This window comes from Heliangelus exortis, chromosome 1 (genome assembly GCF_036169615.1).
Source record: "Heliangelus exortis chromosome 1, bHelExo1.hap1, whole genome shotgun sequence".
In the NCBI taxonomy this organism is placed as follows: Eukaryota; Metazoa; Chordata; class Aves; order Apodiformes; family Trochilidae; genus Heliangelus; species Heliangelus exortis.
Genome location: NC_092422.1, coordinates 1149292 through 1172089, shown reverse-complemented (window position 1 = coordinate 1172089; position 22798 = coordinate 1149292). Strand labels below are relative to the sequence as shown.

General features: G+C 45.5%; 2 protein-coding genes across 3 annotated transcripts in view; one reads left to right on the top strand and one right to left on the bottom strand.

The window, feature by feature from the left end:
- PLEKHB1 (pleckstrin homology domain containing B1) overlaps positions 1–22798 on the top strand; it is a 168070-nt gene that overhangs the window by 28691 nt on the left and 116581 nt on the right. The gene's annotated exons all lie outside the window — the stretch shown is intronic.
- RAB6A (RAB6A, member RAS oncogene family) overlaps positions 1–22798 on the bottom strand; it is a 78616-nt gene that overhangs the window by 11029 nt on the left and 44789 nt on the right. Inside the window, exons 2-6 of one of the 2 annotated variants that reach the window (XM_071759171.1) lie at positions 21347–21405; positions 14285–14338; positions 12841–12946; positions 10659–10770; positions 9594–9687 (exon numbers count right to left, since the gene is read on the bottom strand). In XM_071759171.1, the coding sequence (XP_071615272.1) occupies positions 9594–9687; positions 10659–10770; positions 12841–12946; positions 14285–14338; positions 21347–21405 (425 nt within the window). Of the gene's footprint in view, positions 1–9593; positions 9688–10658; positions 10771–12667; positions 12774–12840; positions 12947–14284; positions 14339–21346; positions 21406–22798 lie in introns of both variants that reach the window. The other variant, XM_071759244.1, reaches the window with a different exon arrangement.

Below are 22798 nucleotides of genomic sequence, written 5' to 3'. Positions count from 1 at the left end.
TCCTCTCCATCTCCCCTCTTGCAGCTGGAAACCCTTCCCCCTCATCCCATCCCTCCAGGCCCTTGTCCAAAGTCCCTCCCCAGCTTTCCTGGAGCCCCTTCAGGCACTGGAAGCTGCTCCAAGGGCTCCCCAGAACCTTCTCTTCTCCAGACTGAACACCCCCAACTCTCCCAAGTTGTTCCAGGCTCTCCCCACCCTCAAATTCAAGAATTTCTTCCCCATCTCCAACCTCAATCTCCCCTTTCTCTCCAAGTTTTAGCCCATTTCCCTTCTCCTCTCCCTACCCCCTTCATGTCCAAAGCCTTCCCCCAGCTTTTTTCGTAGAATCAGGGGGGATAAGACCCCAAAGTGGGCTCATAAAAAGCCCAACAAGTTTCTCTGCAGGGTCATTTTACCACAAAACATAGAATCCCAGACTGGTTTGGGTTGGAAGGGACCTTCCAGCTCCTCCAGTCCCAACCCCTGGATGTGCAGGGACCCCTCCCACAGCCCAGGTTGCTCCAAGCCCCATCCAACCTGGGCTGAGACACTGCCAGGGATGGGGCAACCACAGCCTAAATCTCCCCTTTCTCTCCAAGTTTTAACCCATTTCCCTTCTCCTCTCCCTACCCCCCCGTGTCCAAAGCCCTCCCCCAGCTTTCTTGGAGCCCCTTCAGATATTGGAAGGTTGCTCTGAGCTCACCTGGGAGCCTCCTCTTCTCCAGGCTGAACAACCCCAATCCCTCAGCCTGGCTTCCCAGGGAGCTGCTCAGCCCTCTGAGGCTCAGCACACTCCCAGATCCAAACAGCACAAACATTTTTACACCACTACAGAAATTGTCACTGCTACATATTCCTTGCCTGCACGTGATCAAGCCAGAGGACCCCAGAGGTTTCTAAACACTCAACATCTCCATCCATCAGTGTGTTAAAAATTACCCCACTGCATGCCCAGCAGCAGCTCAGGAGTCCCAAAACACCCGTTGAGTTTTCCTGTCAGCCTTAACGTGTCCAAGTGACACATGGCTGCACATTATTTCAGTCCTCTCCTCAGATGACACTAAAGCTAAACCCCTTATTCCCAGTGACCCACTTTCCACAGAAAATGGAGCCAAGCCACTGTGGGGCTGTTTACATCACAAACATCAGTCCCTGAACAGCTCAGCAGATCAGGGCCCAAGTGCTTTTTTGTGAATTTACTTCCAAGTGTCCACGTGAGGCTGGGAAGACAAGAAGACAACTCTGCTGGCTTGGCAAGAGAGCAAGGAGCTTGACAAGGAGCCTCCAAGCTCATCCTGAAGAAGGCTCAAGGTTTCTCAGGTGTGCTGTGACCTTTGGAGGGCAGCACAACCAACACACGATGCTGGCTGGTGCCCGAATTTTGCTGTCACTGTTTGTTACTGAGTGAAGAGGCTGCTGCAGACAGAGAGGAGAAAACTGACAGGTAGGAAGAGACAAAGCTGCTTTTCCTTTGCCATTCTCATCACCTCATAACCTCCTCCAGCATCCTCACCCTTCTTTCACCAACAGCAACCCCACTTTGTGGGCATGTGCTGAAAGCCAGACTGAGAGAAGGGGCTGGGGGCTGGGAAGCCAGCACTTGATGGAGCTCATTGATTTTAGAGGAATATTTCCAAATCAAACCCCCCCCCCCAAACCTTCACATCCCCATTTAATGTTCTGTTCACCTCTGCCACTACCCTGAGCCCCCCAGCCTCACCAAGAAGTTTGCCAACAATGAAGAAACAAAGACTGTGTCAAAATTCCAGATGCCAAGCTGCACCAAGATTGAACAGACAGCAGGATCACCTCCAGAAGTATCAAAAGGCTTCCTGGTTGGAATGAAGATAATTTTGACACAGGGAGAAGCTCAACATAGACCTAATTGCAATCCTTGGACAAAAAAAATGTCCTTTTCATTCAGCTCAGCAGTTTTTGCTACTGTGTCTGCTGGCTGCATCTCACCACCACTCTTAATTCTGCTTGAAAAAGCAGCCTGGCTCTTATTCCCCTGACTCTCACTCCCCAAGTATTTAAAAACTTCTCAAGCCATGAGCACTTTGGCTTCTAAGAATGAAATGGGGGAGAAGAAAGCAGCTCCTGATTTTCAGAGCATCCTCCTGATCAGCATTCTCTTTCCTTGCCATTTTCCCAATCAGGTAAGAGGAGAGCTCCTGCCAACCTCCTCAGCTTTATTGATTTGCAAAATGCTTTTCATTCACTCATTCATTCACTATTGCACTAGACTATTGATTAAAAGCTTTTTTTTTTATTTTTTGGCATTTTGGAGATGATGAAGGAAGTAACTGAGCTCCAGACTCATCTTCCTCTGGAAGCCTTAGAAGTTTCACTACTATGTTTGAACCCACAAGCTCTTTGCAGTCTCAAGACTTCAATAAACTCCCTGCCCTGCTCACATTTGGGTACAGAAAGTTCTGATTCTCCTCTTTTCCTGAGCTTTGTCCTTAAATTTACTTCTCCTCTCCAAAGGTTTAATATTCAGGAAGCTCACACAGGTTGAGTGCCAGATTTCAGCTTCAGTTTTATGAAGTGAGAGAGCTCTGTGACTCCTGGGAAAAAAAATCATAATTTAAAAGGCTTACTGGACACTCACCAGGCTACACTGCAAAATATCCAAATACCATCTAAAATTTGCTTTTAGAAGTGCTCTGGAATGTTGTCAATGCATACAGAGATGCCATGGTGAACTCTGCTCCTCTCTGGCACATCACTTCAGAGCTACATCCATCTGTTAAACCTCTCACCACTCCAACACACACTTTCCTGCTGATACACAGATTAGAAGTAAAAAACAGAGTGAATTGGCTCACCTCCCTTCCACTGAATTTTTTTTTATGGTGGTGGTGTTCATATACTGCAAAACAAGTGTCTCAGCCCAGGTTGGATGGGGCTTGGAGCAACCTGGGCTGTGGGAGGGGGCCCTGCTCATCCAGGGGGTTGGAATTAAAGGATCCTGAAGGTCCCTTCCAACCCAAACCACTCCATGATTCTATAAATCTTAAGAGTAATTTCAATCCCATTCTTCACATGGAAGGTTTAGGGGAGAAACAAATCCCTGCCATCAGTTTTAAGGATAGATCCAGACCAGAGGCTGGCACAACCCCACCTACACTCAGTTGCTGGCCTTGGTCTGAGAGAAAGAATGAAAAATCCACCATTTCATCCAGCTCTCTGCTGATGGCCCCAGCTTTGAGATCATAGGGGGAAACACAGCTACAAAATCCAGAATTGTTTTAAACTGTGGCTCTGCTATTTATTTCCCCCCTTGTACAACAGATAGGAAGTGATGGATGAGGTTTAAAGGGAGAAGGGGGTGTGGAGTCTTAAAAAAACCCTCAGCTGACAGGAACCAACTGGAATTACTGCATTTAAACCAAGCTGCTGACAGACAAGTGTTTAAAATACACTAATCCTTTCTTTACATTAAAACCCAGGAATAAAATTATGCTTTTAGCAGTAATTCTCCCCTAAATTATTTGACTAAAAAAAGGAATCTGGCAACTAAGAAAATCAACTTTCTTTCTTATTAACCTTCTGCTTATCAGGCACAGCATATGTGAAAGAAATCCAATTAGGGAAACTACATTATGGTTAGAAAGCAGCCTTCTACACAGGGACCTTACAGCTTTCCAGTGCCTTCAGGACCCAAGCCAGGAGTCTAATCTCAGTGAGAAATGTTGCAGGCACATCCCCATGGCATATGTCATATGGTACAGACACACCTGTGTCCAAATATTTGTGCAAAAAACTCATGGATTGGTGAACATTCAGGATTTATTTTGTTTTTCCAAGGGAGGAGTTAAATGCAGCTGTCTGGAAGAGCCACAAAAAAAATCCCTTTGAGCATTCAACCCTGCAATCTCCTTCCTGATTGAACTGGAAAAAAAAAAATAAAATCAGAACCCTTCATCTCTCACCATTAGTTTCAACTCATTTGCCAAACTGTCCCTTTTCCTGCTATTCCAGCAAATAAATCCCTCTCCCCCCCCCTCCAGATCAGTGTCACAAACAACTGTGGGCATGGAACAGCTTTCACTGTCACAGCAACATGGAAAAGGACAGGAGGGATCACTGTCCAGATGGAAAAGCCAGGCAAGAAAGCTGCAAAGCAAACAAAAAATATTTTCCTTAATTTTCCTCTGAGGAGAGAGAAAATAATTCTCACCCCTCTGACAGGGAAAAATCAGGAGACAGGAGAAAGAGCCAAGCTGCTGGATGCAGCCAGCTCTGGGAAAACAAGGTTACTCAAGGGGCTTTGGTTTTTTAGCTACTGCTGTGAGAAAGTTTTCCTGCCAAACCCCCCATTCAGCCTGTGGCTCTTGGAGAGCAAACAGAGAGTGTGCCAGGTACTGCTGGGAGGGGTCTGCAGGGCTCTCCCCTCCCCTGGCTTTCTACAAGCCAAGAAGATGAACTCTGACATATTCTGGGCATGAAATCCACAGATGAACAATAAGATTCCCTGAAATACAGACTGCTAGGATAGAGTGTGAATCTCAGAGTCTTTTAAAGCTTACCCAGGGCTGACAAAATGAATCAGAGGACAGGATTCTCTGCATTAACTGAAGTTATCTGCTGCTCAAGGCTCCCCTGGCAATCAGTCTTTGCTGAAAGTTGCAGGACTCAAAAACCAATATTTCTCCCCCCCTCTGTTGCATCAATTTAACCCCAGAACAACACTGTCACCCTTTTTACTCTGTAATATCACCCATTTTTCCTTCAACACCCATTCCCCAAGGCCCAGAACCAAGAGGACCCTGGTGACAGCTCTGCCAGCACCAAATCCCACAATCCAGTTTGACTGGGGCTAAGTAGAAGAGATGAGGTTTGTCTCAGCAGCTCATCAGATTGGTCTTGGGGGGGAAAAAATGCCCCAAAAGCCATAAAATGAAGCTTTGTCGTGTTCAGGTCCCAGCTCTGGACATGGAGATCCAAACACCCAAGCCCCAGACTGCTCACTTCAGTCCCTGGTTCTGTGTCAGGGTGAGGTGCCACCTTCTGAGCTCTCCCCTTTCATGTCATGGGGGACATGGGTGAGGCCAGAGCTTGAGTCCTGTGTCCAGTTCTGGGCCCCTGAGCTCAGGAAGGAGCTTGAGGTGCTGGAGCAGGTCCAAAGGAGGCAACTGGGCTGGTGAAGGGATCCAGCAGAAATGCTGTGAGGAAGGGCTGAGGGAGCTGGGGGTGTTGAGGCTGGAGAAGAGGAGGCTCAGGGGAGACCTCATCACTCTCTCCAAGTCCCTGAAAGGAGGTTGGAGCCAGGGGGGGGTTGGGCTCTTTTCCCAGGCAACTCTCAGCAAGACAAGAGGCCATGGTCTCAAGTTGTGCCAGGGGAGGTTTAGGTTGGACATTAGAAAGAATTTCTTGATGGAGAGGGGGATCAGGCATTGGAATGGGCTGCCCAGGGAAGGGGTGGATTCTCCATCCCTGGAGCTCTTTCAAAAGAGCCTGGATGTGGCACTGAGTGCCATGGGCTGGGAACCACGGGGGGAGTGGAGCAAGGGTTGGACTTGAGGAGCTCTGAGCTCCCTTCCAACCCAGACAATTCTAGGATTCTATGATTCTAGGAAATGACAAAAAAAAAAAAAACCCCAACCTGTCAGCAGTGTGATCCCTTCTGGGTTGGCAGAAGATGCTGGAATTGAAATCCAAGGTGTCTGAAGTGTGGAGCAACTCCCCTTCTGGAGCCATGCTACAAAAGCAAACATTCTGGGTTTGTAGGAGAGCTGCAGAGAGCACAGAGGTGATCAGTGTCCTCTCCTCAGTGCTGCCTTCCAGCAGGAAAGGAGGAATAAAAAGCTAAAAGTAGCACAGAAGGTCAGAAGTACCCTGGATTCCCACTGATTGGGTAGGAAACAAGTAACAGAGCCAAGGAAGTGAAAAAGTCTTCCTCTCCCCAAGCAGAAGAAATGAAGATTCTTCCATATCCTCAACAGGGCAAACACAGGGTCTGAAACTCTGTGGACAAAACCCCTGGAGAACCTGAGGGCTTGAGCCAAGAGGAACAGCACTAAGGGTGACAGAACCTGTGAGGTGATTTTATTCTTCAACAGAAATGAAGTCAGAGGATTGGCCCTGTGCCTCCTAACCCAGGGCAGGGCTTACAGAAATGTCTCCAGAACACAAGTGACACTGGAATTCACACCTCTGACCTGAAAGAGAGGATGGAAAGGAAGCAAGGAAGTCGTGGTGGGACGTGCATGAGGCATCAGGAAAACCAGAGCTGGCTCTGGAACTGGTGACATTGAGATGTCTCCAACTGACCCTCCATGGGAACCAAAACCTTCATGAGAAGGGGGTGGAAAATGCAAAGAAGCAAAAGATTGAGGACTGAGGGTTCAGATTCATCCCAAGTTTCCCTCTGCATTAATCTGTCCCGTTATCTTTAACCCAGGGCACAGGATTTAGATCCAGCAGACAGCTTTTTGGGCTGGGAAGAGAAGGCAGTGAGGAAACAGAAGCATTTTGTCAGCTTTTCTGAGCTGCTCGAGGCTGCAAGTGAAGCACAGACAATCTGAGAAGTTTCAGTACTGGCAGGAGGAGTTCCACGTGGGAGAAAACCCAAAAGAAACCCAAACATCTCATTTTCTCCAATCTCCACATTTCAGGCATAAGCAGTATCACAGCTAAATCTGAATCTAGACCCTTATGGACAAACCAAAGACCCTCCAGTAGTCTAAGAGCCACCTCTACATTAATATTAATTATCCAGCACCAGGTGATTTTAGATTTTTCCATAAATCTGTTTTGATTACAGAGAGTCAAAACGTGGACTTTGTATACAAAATAATTTGACACTTGCTAAAAAACCCTGTATGAAAATTAACTCAGAATCTATTTTGGTGGAAGTCATCAGTTAGGGGAAGGTGAAATCTGCATTCAGTTTATTAATGGAAGATTTTATACAGGTGATGGGAAGGGTATTTATTCTGCAGCAGTACCCATATGCTTCCCCCATTTCATCAGTTAAAGAATTTATTGAAAAGTTAGAAAAAAAAAGTCATACCACTCAACAGAGAAGCTGCAAGGAAACTGAGAACTAGATAAGCAGGGGTATTAAAAGTCTTACCCTTTGAGAATTATTTCAACAATTATTCAACTAATAAAAAAATGAGTTTCAAACATTCTGCAGCACAGTTCCTGAGAATCCCAGCCTGTGCCAGGCTCAAAACTGAGCAGACAAATCCATTTTTAGATCTTTAGAAATGACCCTTCGTGCCTGTTGTTTTGATGCTTTACACAGAGAATGAAAACTCAATATCTCTCAAAATCTCAAATTTGAGTGATCTCTCATCACTCAAAATCTGTCCTCTTGTCCAGTTCTTGGGTTGTAATGCAGGGATATGGAACAGCCTCATGGTTTTTCACATATTACTGTTTAATGATGCCAGCAAAGACAAAAATTATGTCTCAGAAGCCCAAATCTTCCATTTAATACAGAGGGAACTCACCTCCAGGTTCCCACCACCACCAGGTTTTATTATCAAACCTATTTTCTCCCAGAAGCTGTCTTGCAGCATGTATCCTGGCAATTAAAATCAGAGGCATGATTTGTCTAGACCTTGGTTACACAACTAACAATTTCCTCCAGAGAGAGTGCAAGTGAGGCTGCAGCTACAGAGATGGCTTTATGCTCTGGCAGTCTCATTAGTACAATCCCTGAACAGCTTCAGCAGGGAAAAAAAAAAAAAAAAAAGCACAAAAAGATGCAGTTTCTTCCTCCATAATGCATTAAATGAAGCTGCCATCCTTGCTGATGAAGGCTGGGGTAGCTCTACCAAGCACATTTTAATTAAATGACAGCATCTTATGCCCAAATGGACTAGAGGCACACACCATGGAAGATTTTTCCTACTTCTGTCTCAAATCATCAGGGCTCCAACTGGCCCTAAAAGGCACGAGTTACCCTAAAAGCTTGTGGGAAGGAAAAAGTCTCAGCTGAACAGTAACTCTTCCCCCAAGGAAAGGGGGAATTATGGAGCTTCATCATCCCCATCATTCCTCCCAGCAAGGCAACTTCTCTGGAGTGCTCACCTCCTCCTCTTAAGGAATGATTAAAGATTCCAGACCAGATTCCAAGCCCTAATTAAAAGCCAGCTTCTGTGTTGTGGCAGGGTAATTAGTGGACCCTGGAACTGAACACTTGCTTGATTGCTAATGCACTGAAACATGGGGCTGAGGTAATATATCTAATTATTCCATTATTTAGGGAATAATTTTGCTACTAATACACCAAGCCAAGGGACATTTTAAGAGCAAGCCTGTCTATAATGTACAAAATCATTTATAACCCTGCTTTAGCAGCTCCTGATCCAGCTCTGCATCCAAACTGTCTAACTACAGATATAAAATACAGAATTATTTTGGTTAGGAAGGACTTCCAAGTCCAACCATTAAGCAGCAGGCTGCAAAATCCACCACTCAGCCCCATCCCTCAGCACCACATCCACACAGGCTTTCAAAATACACGTGGTTATATCCATACCCATCTAGGTGCCTGCTGTGGAGACACCCAAAAATTAATTTCTTCCCCATCCTGCACTCCTGCTTGTCCTCCTACCACAAGAGCAGCTGCCAAATGCTTCAGTGGCCACGACTCCAGATGAGAAATAAGGAGATGAAGGAAAAAAGGAGGATCCCATGAGGCACTGAGTCAGGATGGATGCACAGTTCTGGCTCTCTCTTCATCAGCTGCTTCTTCAGCACATTTGCCTCCATAATTAATGAGCTCCAACCAAATTTCTTGCATCTAAACACCAGGTCTGTTCTGCAGTGTTTACCACTTCCCCCAGTTCACTGTTTGCCCAGTGGTTTATCAGAGAATCATAGAATGGTTTGGGTGGAGAGACCTTAAAGCTCATCCAGTTCCAACCCCTCTGGCATGGGCAGGGACCCCTCCTCCCAGGTGGTTCCAAGCCCCATCCAACCTGGATTTAAACATTTCATTTGCACAAGTGCTACAACTCCCTCCAGCAGCTCAGCATTTCAAGAGCTGCAGGCAGCTCATCCCAACTTTTAGAAAACCTCAATTTTTGTGGCAGTTGCATCAGCTCCAAAGACATTTTGCCTCGATTCAAAAGCAACTCATCTCCCAGAAATAAATCCCTTCAGCTGGCCAAGAACATTACCTCACACTCAGTGCCTTGCAGCAGAGTGGGAACACCACTTGACTCTGTCTCACTGAGCAGCAGGAGCATTTTAAGCCATCCTGTTCCTCCTAAACTGCTCTGTCCACCCCTCTTTGGCTGAATTAAGATCAGGAACACTCCTCAGACCTGTGCTTCCCCAGCTTTTTGCCTCAAATCCTTTCCATCTAGGCACCAAATCCTGGATTATCAAGCCTCCAGGAAGATTTGATTCTGTACTCACAAAGCTTCTTCAATAATTCTTTTTTTTTTTTTCTGAGGAGTAAGAAATTCCAAGCTCAGGGATCCTTCTGGACCTCGAGCCAACAAATTGACTTTGAGATTTTCCTTTTTATGGCTTAAAAAGGTCCCTCTGTCACCCTCTGGAAAGGTTTCCCATTGCCTAGGGAATTCCTGCTCCTACACCAGGGGATTAATGGAAAGATCTCAGGGCTCAGCCCACACATTACTCACCTGTTTTACATTGTATCCTGCTTTTGCACTAGTTTCAATGAACATTACATTCAGCTCTTTGGCTTTTCTCTCTCCTTCCTCAATGGACACTTGTCTGGGGAAAATAGCAGAGAATTAGGAAAAAAAAAAAACCAAACCAAAACAAAAAAACCAGACCAACACCTTAAGAATGAAGATTTTTCATTTTCAGCCCAAGGAAGTGACTTCCACCACAAATCCCCACCCAGAAAGCATTGATTTGATGTCTGAACAATTAGGAATTAGTAGATTTTAATACCTAATAACAATCATTAACTTGCAGCCTACAAGGATCAAGTATAAACACCTCACACCAAGTGAATTTTGTTTTCTACATCAAAAACTGAGGGAAATTTTTGTTTAGGAACTGCCAAATAAAAATCATGAGGTATCTGAGGGGGACAGATGTGCATAAAGAATTTTAAATATGATGCTAGAAATGTGAAGTAGGGGTCACAAGTGAAGCTATTGTGAAGAATCAGGGATTTCAAGCAAATCCAGAATACTTCCCCCATGCTTCTGTTTTAATTTTGTGACTTTTGACTCATTTGTGTTCAGAAACCCATAAACCCACACAAGGAGAGCACACAATGCAGCAAAAGATGCACAATTTCTAATAAGAATATTTAAGGTTGGGCATTTATGAAAATCCTGAGGAGCTCTGAAAGGGAAGATTACTTGCATTTGCATTTCTATCTGAGCAAATTTATTAAGCATGAGTGTTTGTAACAACTTGAGCTTATTCATTCCCTGATGAAGGCTGTAGTTAACACTCCATTCTCTCCTGACATCCCAACAAGCTGGTGACAGGTTCTCAACTCATCCACAGCTTTGTGCTGCAAAACTTGTAGTTAACCAAATAAAAGAGATTTTAAAATTGAGATTTCTCTAGTCACAGCCATCTCCAGCACAGTCAAAACAAGCTTGAGCGTTCTGGAATAAAAATTAAAAAAAAAAAAATAAAAATACAAGTGTTCTTTTAACAGTCATTTTCTAGGAGAAAACAGTTTAAGAAAAGCATTTAAAAGATGAGTTAATCCTCCATACCTCTTATCTGCTAGATCTGTTTTATTCCCCACCAGCATAATGATGACATCACTGCCCCTTTCCGTTCTGACATCATCAATCCATTTTGTTGTTTGCTGGAAGGAGTTTACATCTAGCAGAGAACAGTGGAGAGGATTATCACTGCAGGCATCCTTCACAGATCACTGCTAAACACACCTCTGTCTCAAATAAAAGCTTCACATTTCTCTGGAATTGGCCTAATTAATTGTTGAAGAACCAGCAAGTGAAGCCCTGAGTCCCCCAGACTAAAATACAAGAAACTTTTTGGCATTAACTTCAAATGAAACTTGATTACAGGTGACTTCAAAGCCAGGGAGTGAACTGAGTTCACCTATAATTGGGTTCTGGCAGGATTTATAATGAGAGGTTTTATCACTGTGTTTCAGACCAGCTCCCTTTTATTGAGATGCACAGAAAATATTTTATATAGAGAATGGGGATTTAGGTGATGTTGCATTTTGCTGCTCACCAGTAAAAGGTCCCTACAGCTTCACTGCTTCTCTGAAATACCAGCTACAATTTTTGTACAGCTTTTTGTACACTTTTTACTTGCTTTACTTATTATTTCTCTAGGAAATAATACACAGAAATAATTTGCAAATCATTGGCATAGAACCAGAGATACAAATTTAGCTTTTCCACAGATTTTTTTTTTCTTTCCTTAGTGCTAAGTCCTTAAAAGCTGCAAGATAAGAATTTCAGGCAGCTATCCTGATCTAATGAGCCAGAATGTTGTTTATAAAGTTGCACCCCAAAAAGAAAACCAAGTTGAAGCTGCCATGGAGCTCAGCATTTGCCAGTGAGCTACACAAAGAGCATCTGAGCTGCCAAAGTAGTTTGCAGGCCTTAAAAATCAGAGGGGAGGGCTCTGCAGCAATTCTTAACAAGTATTGATTTTTTTTTTTAATGGTTTCTACTGCAAAGTAATATATTGTGTGCTAGACAGTCAAGATTTGATCACATGCCAGTGTCTTAATTATTCTCTTTACTACTTGGTAATGCAGAATTGGCCAGGTCAGGAGAAAAGTTCACAGCTAACCTGCAATTTTAGCTCAGCTGAAAGTGCTATTTTTAACAATTAAAGGTTTTATAGATAAAGCCTGTTTTCCTGCAGTATTCTCTCAGTATTTATCAAGCAAAGGACAAGCACTTTTGCACTTGTAGAGAATTAGGGCATTGGTCTCAGTCAATTCTGGTTTAGAACTGAAAGTGCCTGGAGGTTTAGTCCTCCAAAAGCAAAAATTCCTGTTCTTGGTAAATACAGAAAGCTCCTAAACTCAGGGAGCTCTGGATTGAGGGGAGGGAGAGGAGGAGAAGAGTTGAAGCAGCACTAATATTTTAGTTCACAAAAATGTACATACCTTAGTAAGAAATGAAAGAGCAGTTGTTAAAAGAGAAGGGCTTAGTGGTAAAGTTTGATTGCAAAATGTGACAGTGACTCAGTCAAATGGAAATGTGATGTTAATGCATTCCCCCCCCCCCAGCCCATGCCCAGAATTTTAAATTTTTGTCTGTTTGTTTGTTTGTTTTGGGGGGGTGGGGGTGGAAAGAGGGCAAATGGAGTGAAGCAAGCTAGAGTGCAATGTTTCACATGGAAGAATTCCAATCTTTACCAAGATGATTCAGGTGTTTGAGACCAAAAGTCACAGGTGATATGAGAACCAAAAAGCAGATGGAAGAGGGTAAAGTGCAACAAGACCAGCCAGGACTCAAGGTTTCAGGAAAGGGTTACAAAATGATGTTGTTTGTCAGGTAGTTTACACATCCCAACAACATCCACCGGGTGGGGGTCAGCTTAAAACTTGACTACAACAACAACAACAAAAAAAAAAAAATTAAAAACAAAATCCTCGTGGTGATTTGTTGGTTTTGTTTTCATGCCAGAACGAAGACCAAGCAGATGTCTGTGAGAGGACATGCAAAGCTAAGGCTAGAGGATGAAAAAAAAAAGGGCAGAGTATTAGAAATGCAGAATTCCCCCCACTCACTTGTGATATCATAAACAACAACTGCAACAGTGGAGTCACGAATGTAGCTAGGAATCAAGCTCCTGAACCGTTCTTGACCTGCTGTGTCCCATAATTGCAACCGTACCTAACAAAATCAGTCAAACAAGCAAGAAAAATAAGAAAAGAGGTCAAAGCCAGGGCAAAATACCTACTTGTGATATCGTAAACTACTACAGCAGCAGCAGAGTCACGGATGTAACTGGGAATGAGGCTACGGAAACGTTCCTGACCCGCAGTATCCCACAGCTGCAACCTGATCTGTGGGTGGGAGAAAATTAAAAAAGCCAAAAAAAAAAAAAAAAAAAAAAAGACTGCCACTGAAAGTGTAAAAGAAAATTTATTTTTTGGAAAAAAAAAAAAAAAAAACTAAATTAAAAATGATAAACTCATGCAGGAGATGACTGGGGGCTGGGAGGAGGAGGATGGCTCCTCATTTTACCTCTCCCAAGCACTAGAAGTAGCTGAAGTGGTGTGTGTGCACCTATCTTGGCTTTCCTCTGGCTCTGCCTTTTTTTATTTTAAGTGTTTTCCTCCCAAAAGAGGAGAAATGGACTCGCTCAGCTTTCAAACTGAGGGGACTAGCAAGAAAACCAAGGCAAATGTTCACCTCCTACATGAGAGGGTCGTGTTCTGCTGCTACCCCTCCTCAGGCCCCCAGGATGTAACCTGAAGGTTATTTCAGAGCACACACCAGATTTCTCAAGGCAGAGCCTCCAGCTGCTGCCAAAGCATTGGAAAAGCTACTCAGGTGAGTTTTCCCAGGAGGAAAACATGCTAATTATTACTCTCTGTTGAAGCCTTAGCCACACTGCATCTTAACATGCACAAAGATGAGGCTGAATGTCTCTCACCAGCAAGGTTCTGAAAGAAAAGGGAAGATACACCAACAGCAAGATGGCAAGATGTACCAGGGCCAGTTTTTGCTATGGAAAGACCATCCCACCACTTCCCATGCAGTAACATTTCCTGTGGGTTTGTACCACACCATGAGCATATGCAGCACTGCACAGTTTGCTACTGCAAATAGCTCAATGGCTGAATCCCTTAATTAAGAATCTGAGCTCATTTAAAACCCCAGGCTTGTTTCCACAGAGGAGTGATTTCATTTCAGGAACTGGAGCTGCAGTAAGCTTAGAAACAAGTATCATTTGCAGATTACAGCTGAAGGCAACCTTCTTTATTTTAAAGAAGTAACATTCAGATTTAACAAGCCAGCTATTAGCTGACAGCATTTGGCAGCTTATTATTTTATCCTGTGTCTCACAACCTCAAGAACTGAAGAGGTCAAGTGTGCTTCCCTCCTACAAATTCCCACCATTATCCAAACTATCTGTGTCATCCCTTTCTTCAAAGGGAATGACTGCAAAATGGCCCCCAGGAGCCTTCCACAGATGAAGCAAATGAGTGATTTCCCATTGCCCCACGTGGAGCTGGGAGCTCTTCCCACAGCATTCCTTAGCCTGGGAGCAGCTGGGAGATGGAAGGCTGAGTCTGTGCTTCCAAGGGATCTCAGAACTGTGGGCTGCACCATTCCAAGAGATTGCAGATCCTCATTCCTACTGCACACAGAGAAGGGCAAGGAAAAATCTTACTCACTGTTCGATCCTCCAAATACATCGTTTTCGAGAGGAAGTCAATGCCAATTGTTGCCTGGAAGAAAAAAGAAACATGAAAGAAAAAGCAAAACACACCAAAAAAAAAAAAACCCAACACCTCTTAATTGAAACATCGTAACAACTGTAGGGATTTTTCCAGGATTACTGCCACCTCAGAATTCAGCGCCTGCAGTGGATTTGAAAGAAAAAAATCCTAGAATCCTAGAATTGTCTGGGTTGGAAGGGAGCTCAGAGCTCCTCAAGTCCAACCCTTGCTCCACTCCCCCCGTGGTTCCCAGCCCATGGCACTCAGTGCCACATCCAGGCTCTTTGGAAATAGCTCCAGGGATGGAGAATCCACCCCTTCCCTGGGCAGCCCATTCCAATGCCTGATCCCCCTCTCCATCAAGAAATTCTTTCTAATGTCCAACCTAAACCTCCCCTGGCACAACTTGAGACCATGGCCTCTTGTCTTGCTGAGAGTTGCCTGGGAAAAGAGCCCAACCCCCCCCTGGCTCCAACCTCCTTTCAGGGACTTGGAGAGAGTGATGAGGTCTCCCCTGAGCCTCCTCTTCTCCAGCCTCAACACCCCCAGCTCCCTCAGCCCTTCCTCACAGCATTTCTGCTGGATCCCTTCACCAGCCCAGTTGCCTCCTTTGGACCTGCTCCAGCACCTCAAGCTCCTTCCTCAGCTCAGGGGCCCAGAACTGGACACAGGACTCAAGCTCTGGCCTCCCCAGAGCTGAGCACAGGGGCAGAATCCCTTCCCTGGACCTGCTGGCCACGCTCTTCCTCAGCCAGCCCAGGATGCCATTGGCCTTCTTGGCCACCTGGGCACACTGCTGCCTCCTCTTCAGCTTCCTGCCAATCCCAGCTCCCTTTCTGCCACTCTCTGCCCAGCCTGGAGCTCCCCATGGGCTTCTTGTCTTGAACCTCATCCCCTTGGGATCAGCCCAACTCTCCAGTCTCTCCAGGTCCCTCTGCAGAGCCCTCCTGCCTTCCAGCTGATCCACACTCCCCCCAGCTTGGGGTCACCTGGGAATTTGCTGCTGATGGACTCAATCCCCTCATCTAAATCCTCACTAAAGATATTAAACAGCACTGGGCCCAACACTGATCCCTGGGGGACACCACGGCCGCCATTTTGATGCAGCCCCGTTCAGCACCACTCTCTGGGCCCGGCCCTCCAGCCAGTTCCTAACCCAGCACAGATGCCCCTGGCCAAGCTGTGGCCTGACAGCTTTTTCAGGAGAATCCTCTGGGAGACGGTGCCAAAGGCCTTGCTGAAGTCCAGGTAGAGCACATCCACAGCCTTCCCCTCAGTGTTGGTTTTCTTAGGTGCAGGATGTAATTCTGTCTGTAAGGTTCAAGGCAGCTTTGCCTTAATATCCAGAACCAGAAACAAGCTCTTAAAGCACAAGAAGTTGTTGAGTTTCACTTCAGTCTCAGCAGACTGACAGTTTAATCCATACAGCCAGCAAGGTGTTGTATGGATATGACCCAAGTTAGTGTGAACCAGGACATGTGGGCACACTGTTTCCTTAGCTTGATGTGTCTTAATTTAAGTTTTTTTTTTTAAATTTATTATTAAGGCTAAGGAGGACATCTTCCCATCTGCTGCACCAGAGGAGTGTGAGCACACACAGCCTCCAACAATTACTGAAGCTCAGTTAATACTAAAGGTCACTGCAGCACAACTGCACCCAAGTTTCCAGACACAGTTGGAGCTTCAGAGATGTTCCCAAAAGAATTGATTTTAAGACAAAAAGGCAAAAAAAACCAACCAAAAACATAGGTAATAGGCAAGCTGCTCAGCTAGGGAGTGAAGCCACCTCTTCCCTGCCTCCCCCACTTCAGTATTTCTAATGGAGAGTCCATTTTATTATATATGCTGCATATTGTTCATTATATATCCCCATAATTAATTAATTTCTTGTATTCTGCCAGATACTTTTTGTGACAGGAATAAAGAAGAAAGCCAGTCATCCTGCTTTGGGGCAATACAGAAAAAAAAAAACCCCAAAACCAGCTGAAACAAATGAATTAAAAAAGCAGAACTGAATGATCCAGACTGAATTTCCATTTGCAACTAAATACATAAATCAGAAAACAAACTGCCCTGGCTGGATCAGGAGAGCAGGTTTGGAGTTCCAGGGATGCCTACAGGAAAAACAGCTACTGATGGATCCCAAGATGTGTAACCAGTGATTTTTCACTGGTCAGCAAGAACTGTGACATGACCATTGCATACTGAGACTGTCAGGGGGGTAGGAAAAGCCTCAACAGCCTCCTGCAACATCCTGATTCCCTTTTGTTTTCCATGGTTTTGGTGGAAGATACTCCTTGGAAGAGTGCCTCAAGGATTATTCTATTTTCCCTCATGTCTATTTGATTATTTTATTTTTTTTTTTTTTTACAGAGAGAAAGCTACCAAACCCCTATGATCTCACACCTCACACACCAGTCAGGATCCTGTTCTGCTGGAGACTCCCATTTTCCTCTGCTCTCAGTAGGAGATGGAATATCAGCTCCAAAGCCTGAAACCTGGCTCAGCCTTCACTCTGAAGCTCATTCTGTTGCTGGATGAAGTCTGGGGGGAAGGCAAATGGCCCAGAGGAATGCCCAGGGTCAGTGAGATCCCTGCACTCCTTTGCTCAGGGCTGCAAGAGTTGCATGGAATAATTCCCAGCCAAACATTTCTCCACCTGGATCACGACACAGAGAAGCAGCAGATGTCACAAGGAGCTGATTCAGGCATTCCAGATCCCAGATTTTTTTTTTAAATAGGTAACCTACCAAGAGGCACTTTGTCACCATTCTGATGGAAGGAGAAAAAAAAAAAAGAAAAAGGAAAAAAAATGGGAAAGGGGAAAGAGGAAAGGGGAAAAGGGGAAAGGGGAAAGGGGGAAGGGGGAAGGGGGAAGGGGGAAGGGGGAAGGGGGAAGGGGGAAGGGGGAAGGGGGAAGGGGGAAGGGGGAAGGGGGAAGGGGGAAGGGGGAAAGGGGAAAGGGGAAAGGGGAAAGGGGAAAGGGGAAAGGGGAAAGGGGAAAGGGGGAAGGGGAAAGGGGAAAGGGGAAAGGGGAAAGGGGAAAGGGGAAAGGGGAAAGGGGAAAGGGGAAAGGGGAAAGGGAAAGGGGGAAAGGGAAAGGGGGAAAGGGGAAAGGGGGAAGGGGGAAGGGGGAAGGGGGAAGGGGGAAGGGGGAAGGGGGAAGGGGGAAGGGGGAAGGGGAAAGGGAAAGAGAAAGAGAAAAAAGAGAACAGAGAAAAGAGAAAAAGAGAAAAAGAGAAAAAGAGAAAAGGAGAAAAAGAGAAAAAGAGAAAAAGAGAAAAAGAGAAAAAGAGAAAAAGAGAAAAAAGAGAGAAAAAGAGAAAAAGAGAAAAAGAGAAAAAGAGAAAAAGAGAAAAAGAGAAAAAGAGAAAAAGAGAAGATTCTGGGGAGCCCTTGCAGCATCTTCCAGTGCCTGAAGGGGCTCCAGGAAAGCTGGGGAGGGACTTGGGACAAGGGCCTGGAGGGATGGGATGAGGGGGAAGGGTTTCCAGCTGCAAGAGGGGAGATGGAGAGGAGATCTTGGGGAGGGAGAAATTGTTTGGGGTGAGGGTGCTGAGCCCCTGTCCCAGGGTGCCCAAGGAAGCTGTGGCTGCCCCATCCCTGGCAGTGTCTCAGCCCAGGTTGGATGGGGCTTGGAGCAACCTGGGCTGTGGGAGGGGTCCCTGCACATCCAGGGGTTGGAACTGGAGGAGTTTTTGGGTCCCTTCCCACCCAACCCATTCTGTGGTTCTATGAAGAACCAACAAACATAAATCCTCAGCTCAAAACCCAGTAAGGTATAAAAATTCCTTGTGTATTTTTAAACCCAGTGGGTTCTGAGCACTGGGAATTTTCAAGCAGCAGTGAAAGTGTAAAGAAGACACAAAAAACACCCGAGGGGACCACCCTGCAGATGGGGTCATGGGTGAGAAGACTTAAAATCCATCTGTCCTCCCCAAGATTACAGTCTAACAAGGAACTTCTGTCACCCCATTTTACAGACTGCACAGAATTACCCAGTGTCCTGGTTTGGGGCAGGAAAAGGTGATTTTCTGTCTTGTACTTTTGTTTTTAGTTAAGTCTCTTGTAAGCAGCTGCACTGCTGAAATGAACAGCAAGTTTCTCAGGCAGTGGCTGCTGCTGGGACTGATCCCACTCCATGGTTACAGTTCCAGCTGGAGCCTGGGGTGCAGAACCAGGGACACTGCTCAGCTCTGAGCAACATTTTGCCCTCCAGAAGGAGAAAAGGAGTCAAGAGGTCCCACCTGGAACCCTCCTTTGGGGAGGAAGGGACAAGAGAGATGCCAGAATTGAGCAACCAGAGGATTCCATCCCATCCACCTCATCCTCAGGAGAAATTGGAGGGATCCCCAGGCTCAAACCCCTTCCTGCTTCCCCTTCTTCCCCTCTCCCTCTTTGCTTGGGCATCCTGGGAGGATCCCATCCCTTCCTCTGCCTCTGCTCCTGATCCATCCCAGCCTGAATCTGTGTGTTCCTGCCTCCAGCTCCCAACTGCTGCTGACTCCAGGATTCCAGCCTGGATTTTCCCAGGGCTGCCCTGCAGCCTGGGTGGTGACCTGAGAGTTCTTGGGGGAAAGGGGGGAGGAACCTGGGATCCATTTTCCTGTCTATTTCTATAGATTGAGTCATTTTTCCTATTTCTCATCCCTGTTTCCTTCAAGCTGTGTAGTTCAGTTCCCAACCCATCAGTCTCTCTCCCTTATTCCGTCTCCTTTCTTTACAAGGGAGGAGAGAGAGATTAACAGAGAGCAGCTGTTAATTGGTTTAATTGCCAGGCCAGTGTTAAACCCTGACACCCAGAATTATGCAAGAAGCCTGAGGCAAAGCAGAACCTGACTTCTCTCTCAAGTCCCAGGCCAGTGTTTCCACTCCATGCTGCTCTCCCTCTCTGAGAGGATGAAGCTAAAGGGAAGGGTCTCTAATTTTCCTCTTGCCTAACAGACAGTGGCATCATGTTGGCCAGTGCTGCTCTTTCATTACACATCACATATGGGGCCAAAGAAGAAGGAAAATCTTCCCCAGCACATCCACAGGGAGCAATCACTCCTGGGAAAATCTACGCCCCATAAATGGTAAGATTTTATTTCAGGTGTTCTGAGTTTCCCTGACACAAGTACAGCAAGTTCTTGTTTGATTCACAACTGCTGCTTTCATGAAAACAGTTTATTAGTAAGCAGGGACAACAGCTGAATTCTTCTTATCTAGCAGCAAGTAAAAGAAAATGAATGCACAGCACAGATTTTATTCAAGCTCAGTTTTCTATTTTTACCAACTGAGCACAAAAAGCCTCATTCAGCTGATAGGTTGTGGCAGCTTTCAGAAAAGACACATTCTGAATTTCTCAGAAATGTCCAGAATGAGCAAATCATCCATCAAGTCACCTGCAGGTAACCACAGGCACACTTTGATGGGTGTTATCATTCAAATATGTGAGGTCTCTATTGACTCCCAGGCATCAAAAAATTTTTATTCTGGTTTGACACAGACACATGGTGTGATTTGGGCCAAATTACTGGAGCTTTTATGACTCATTATTTTTTTCCAGCTGTCTCAAAATAGGATGTATCACCCTACCTCAGTAGAACAGAGGTTTTTGGGTGAAGGACATTACATTAACCCCCAAGCTAGGCACACATAAGTAACAGTTAAATTGAAGCTATCTTGTTAGCCCTTCAGATTTCTTACTGGTTTAAATCCCACTGATTCATTTTGCAATCTTTTAGTAGATTATGTTGGACCAGCTTCCTATGGAAACAACTGAACTGTCAGAAAGCACAGAGGGTCAAACCTCTTCAAGAAAGAACTAGGACTTAAGCTCTGGAGAGAAAATGGACCTGAAAGAAAAAAAACTGTGTGTGGGGGGGGAAAAAAAACCCCAACAAAACAGATGAAATAAAAGCACTGCATTCACATGTCCAAGGAATTCCACTGGGTAGAATCTGAAAGGATGTTTGCTCCCTTGGGAGCTACAGGGTGTGCACTCCAGCCCTCCCACACCACACAAGTTTTGCTTCTCCCATAGCTCAGTGAGAAATTAAATCTCATTCTGCTCAACTCCCCCAGAAGCAGCAATGAGAGGAGAGGCAGGAAGGAAATCCCAAGGGATAAAGAGATTGGAAAGAGACACCTGGATAGCCAATCAGTAACAGAAGAACCACAGTGCTTTCCCTATTTTTTTCCCCATTACCTCCTTCCTCCCCTCCTAAAAATCCCTTCAGAGTCACCAGGGGAGAGGTTTTTCTCAGCTGAGTGTTTCAGGACATCACCAACTGTACCCAAGTTATGAAAAATGTTCTGCTTCGAGAAGGCTGGAGGAAATAAAAGTATTTTTATAGCTTGCCACCTTTTCAAGCTCACCCTAAATTCTGGGAGTGGGCAACGAGTGCTCTCCTTGAACTTAAGAGTTTGCTTCCATCAACTGAACTGAGTTGTGAAGATGAAGAAATGAGGGGGCTGCAAGGCAGATTGGAATAAAAGGCCTCAGCCTTGCCACCCCAATCTTCTTTAAATGAGAAATAACCAGACAAACATAAGCAAGAAGTCATAGGATGAAAAGGTTGCACAAAAAAAAAAAGAGTTTTGTGGTCTTCAATCCAACAGGCAGAATAAAATATCATCCTAAAGCACAACCCACTGCTTCCTGCTCCACAAATCCTTGTTCATCCCACTTGTGCATCTCAGCTTGCTTCTTTTTAATAATAATAATAAAAAAAAAGAACTAGGAACCTGTTAAATTTTCCCCACAAAAGATTTGGGGTGGAAAACCCAAACCTGGTGGATATAAGCAGTGCTGTCAAACCACAGCTCATCCTGCTGCAAGTGGCAGATAAAGTACTTGAGCAGAACTCACCACTGGAAATGCCATTCTCAAAGGTTATGAAAATACAAAGCTTAAAAGATTTTTACAGGCAGGAATCTGGGCTGTGTTCCAGCCCTTCTCCACTGCAACCAAATGGATTCTTCCTGCAGTGGAAGACACAGCCTTACAGAAGACAAAAATATGGATTAATTTACCTGGTAGGTGTTGTCAAAGCTGTCATACATGAACCTGGTGATCAAGGAAGTCTTCCCCACTGAAAGAAAAAAACAAAAAACCAGATTCAATAAGCAATTTCAGAGCAAGTTTTAAGCAAGTGGTATAAAAATAGCTTCAGCAGGAGTTTTACTGTGCCCAAGAGGTCTGTGCTGTGCAACTCAACTTCCTACAAGCAACAGAGCAGTTCCATGACTTTACCACTGCAAAGTCACTACAAGGGACATTTTTTTCTGGAAAAGGTTGGCTCCTGTATCATGGAATAATCTGGGTTGAAGGGACCTCTAAAGGTCATTTAGTAAAACCCCTGCAGTATCAGGGACACCCTCACCCAGCTCAGGGTGCTCAGAGCCTCCTCAAGCCTCACCTTGAACATCTCCAGGGATGAGACCTCAACCACCTCCCTGGGCAACCTCTGCCAGTTTTCCACCCCCCTCCTGGTACAGAACTTTTCCCTGACATCCAACCCACACCATTCCTGAGCATCAATTTTTTTCTTAAACATTGCTGATTCGAGATGAAAACTGAAATAGTTTGATATTTCTGTATTTCTATTGATACTGTGTCCAGTTCTGGGCCCCTGAGCTCAGGAAGGAGCTTGAGGTGCTGGAGCAGGTCCAAAGGAGGCAACTGGGCTGGGGAAGGGATCCAGCAGAAATGCTGTGAGGAAGGGCTGAGGGAGCTGGGGGTGTTGAGGCTGGAGAAGAGGAGGCTCAGGGGAGACCTCATCACTCTCTCCAAGTCCCTGAAAGGAGGTTGGAGCCAGGGGGGGGTTGGGCTCTTTTCCCAGGCAACTCTCAGCAAGACAAGAGGCCATGGTCTCAAGTTGTGCCAGGGGAGGTTTAGGTTGGACATTAGAAAGAATTTCTTGATGGAGAGGGGGATCAGGCATTGGAATGGGCTGCCCAGGGAAGGGGTGGATTCTCCATCCCTGGAGCTCTTTCCAAAGAGCCTGGATGTGGCACTGAGTGCCATGGGCTGGGAACCACGGGGGGAGTGGATCAAGGGTTGGACTTGAGGAGCTCTGAGCTCCCTTCCAACCCAGCCAGTTCTAGGATTCTATGATTCCTGCAGAATCCTAGAGTGCCCTAGGGTGGAAAGAACCTCTGTAGGTCCCTTCTCCAACCCTCCTGCTCTAAGCAGGGCTAGTTCCAAAAATCCAGAATTCTCTGAGAAACTTCTGAAATCTCCAGGGATGGAGATTCCATAATTCCCAGGACAACCTGGGACAACCTGGGTGCAGTGCTGGAGCTCAGCCAGCTCTGGGCAGACATCTGGGTGGTGTCAGGGACTCCACTGAAGGGATCCTCCTTGGAGAAGGGAGATGAGGTGGTGTGAGGGATGGAAAAGGGATAAAGCTTTGGTGCTCAGTGAGCAATAGGGCAAAATCTGAATTGTTTTCCTGCCCATCTGGGGGTGCTGGGGGGAGGAGA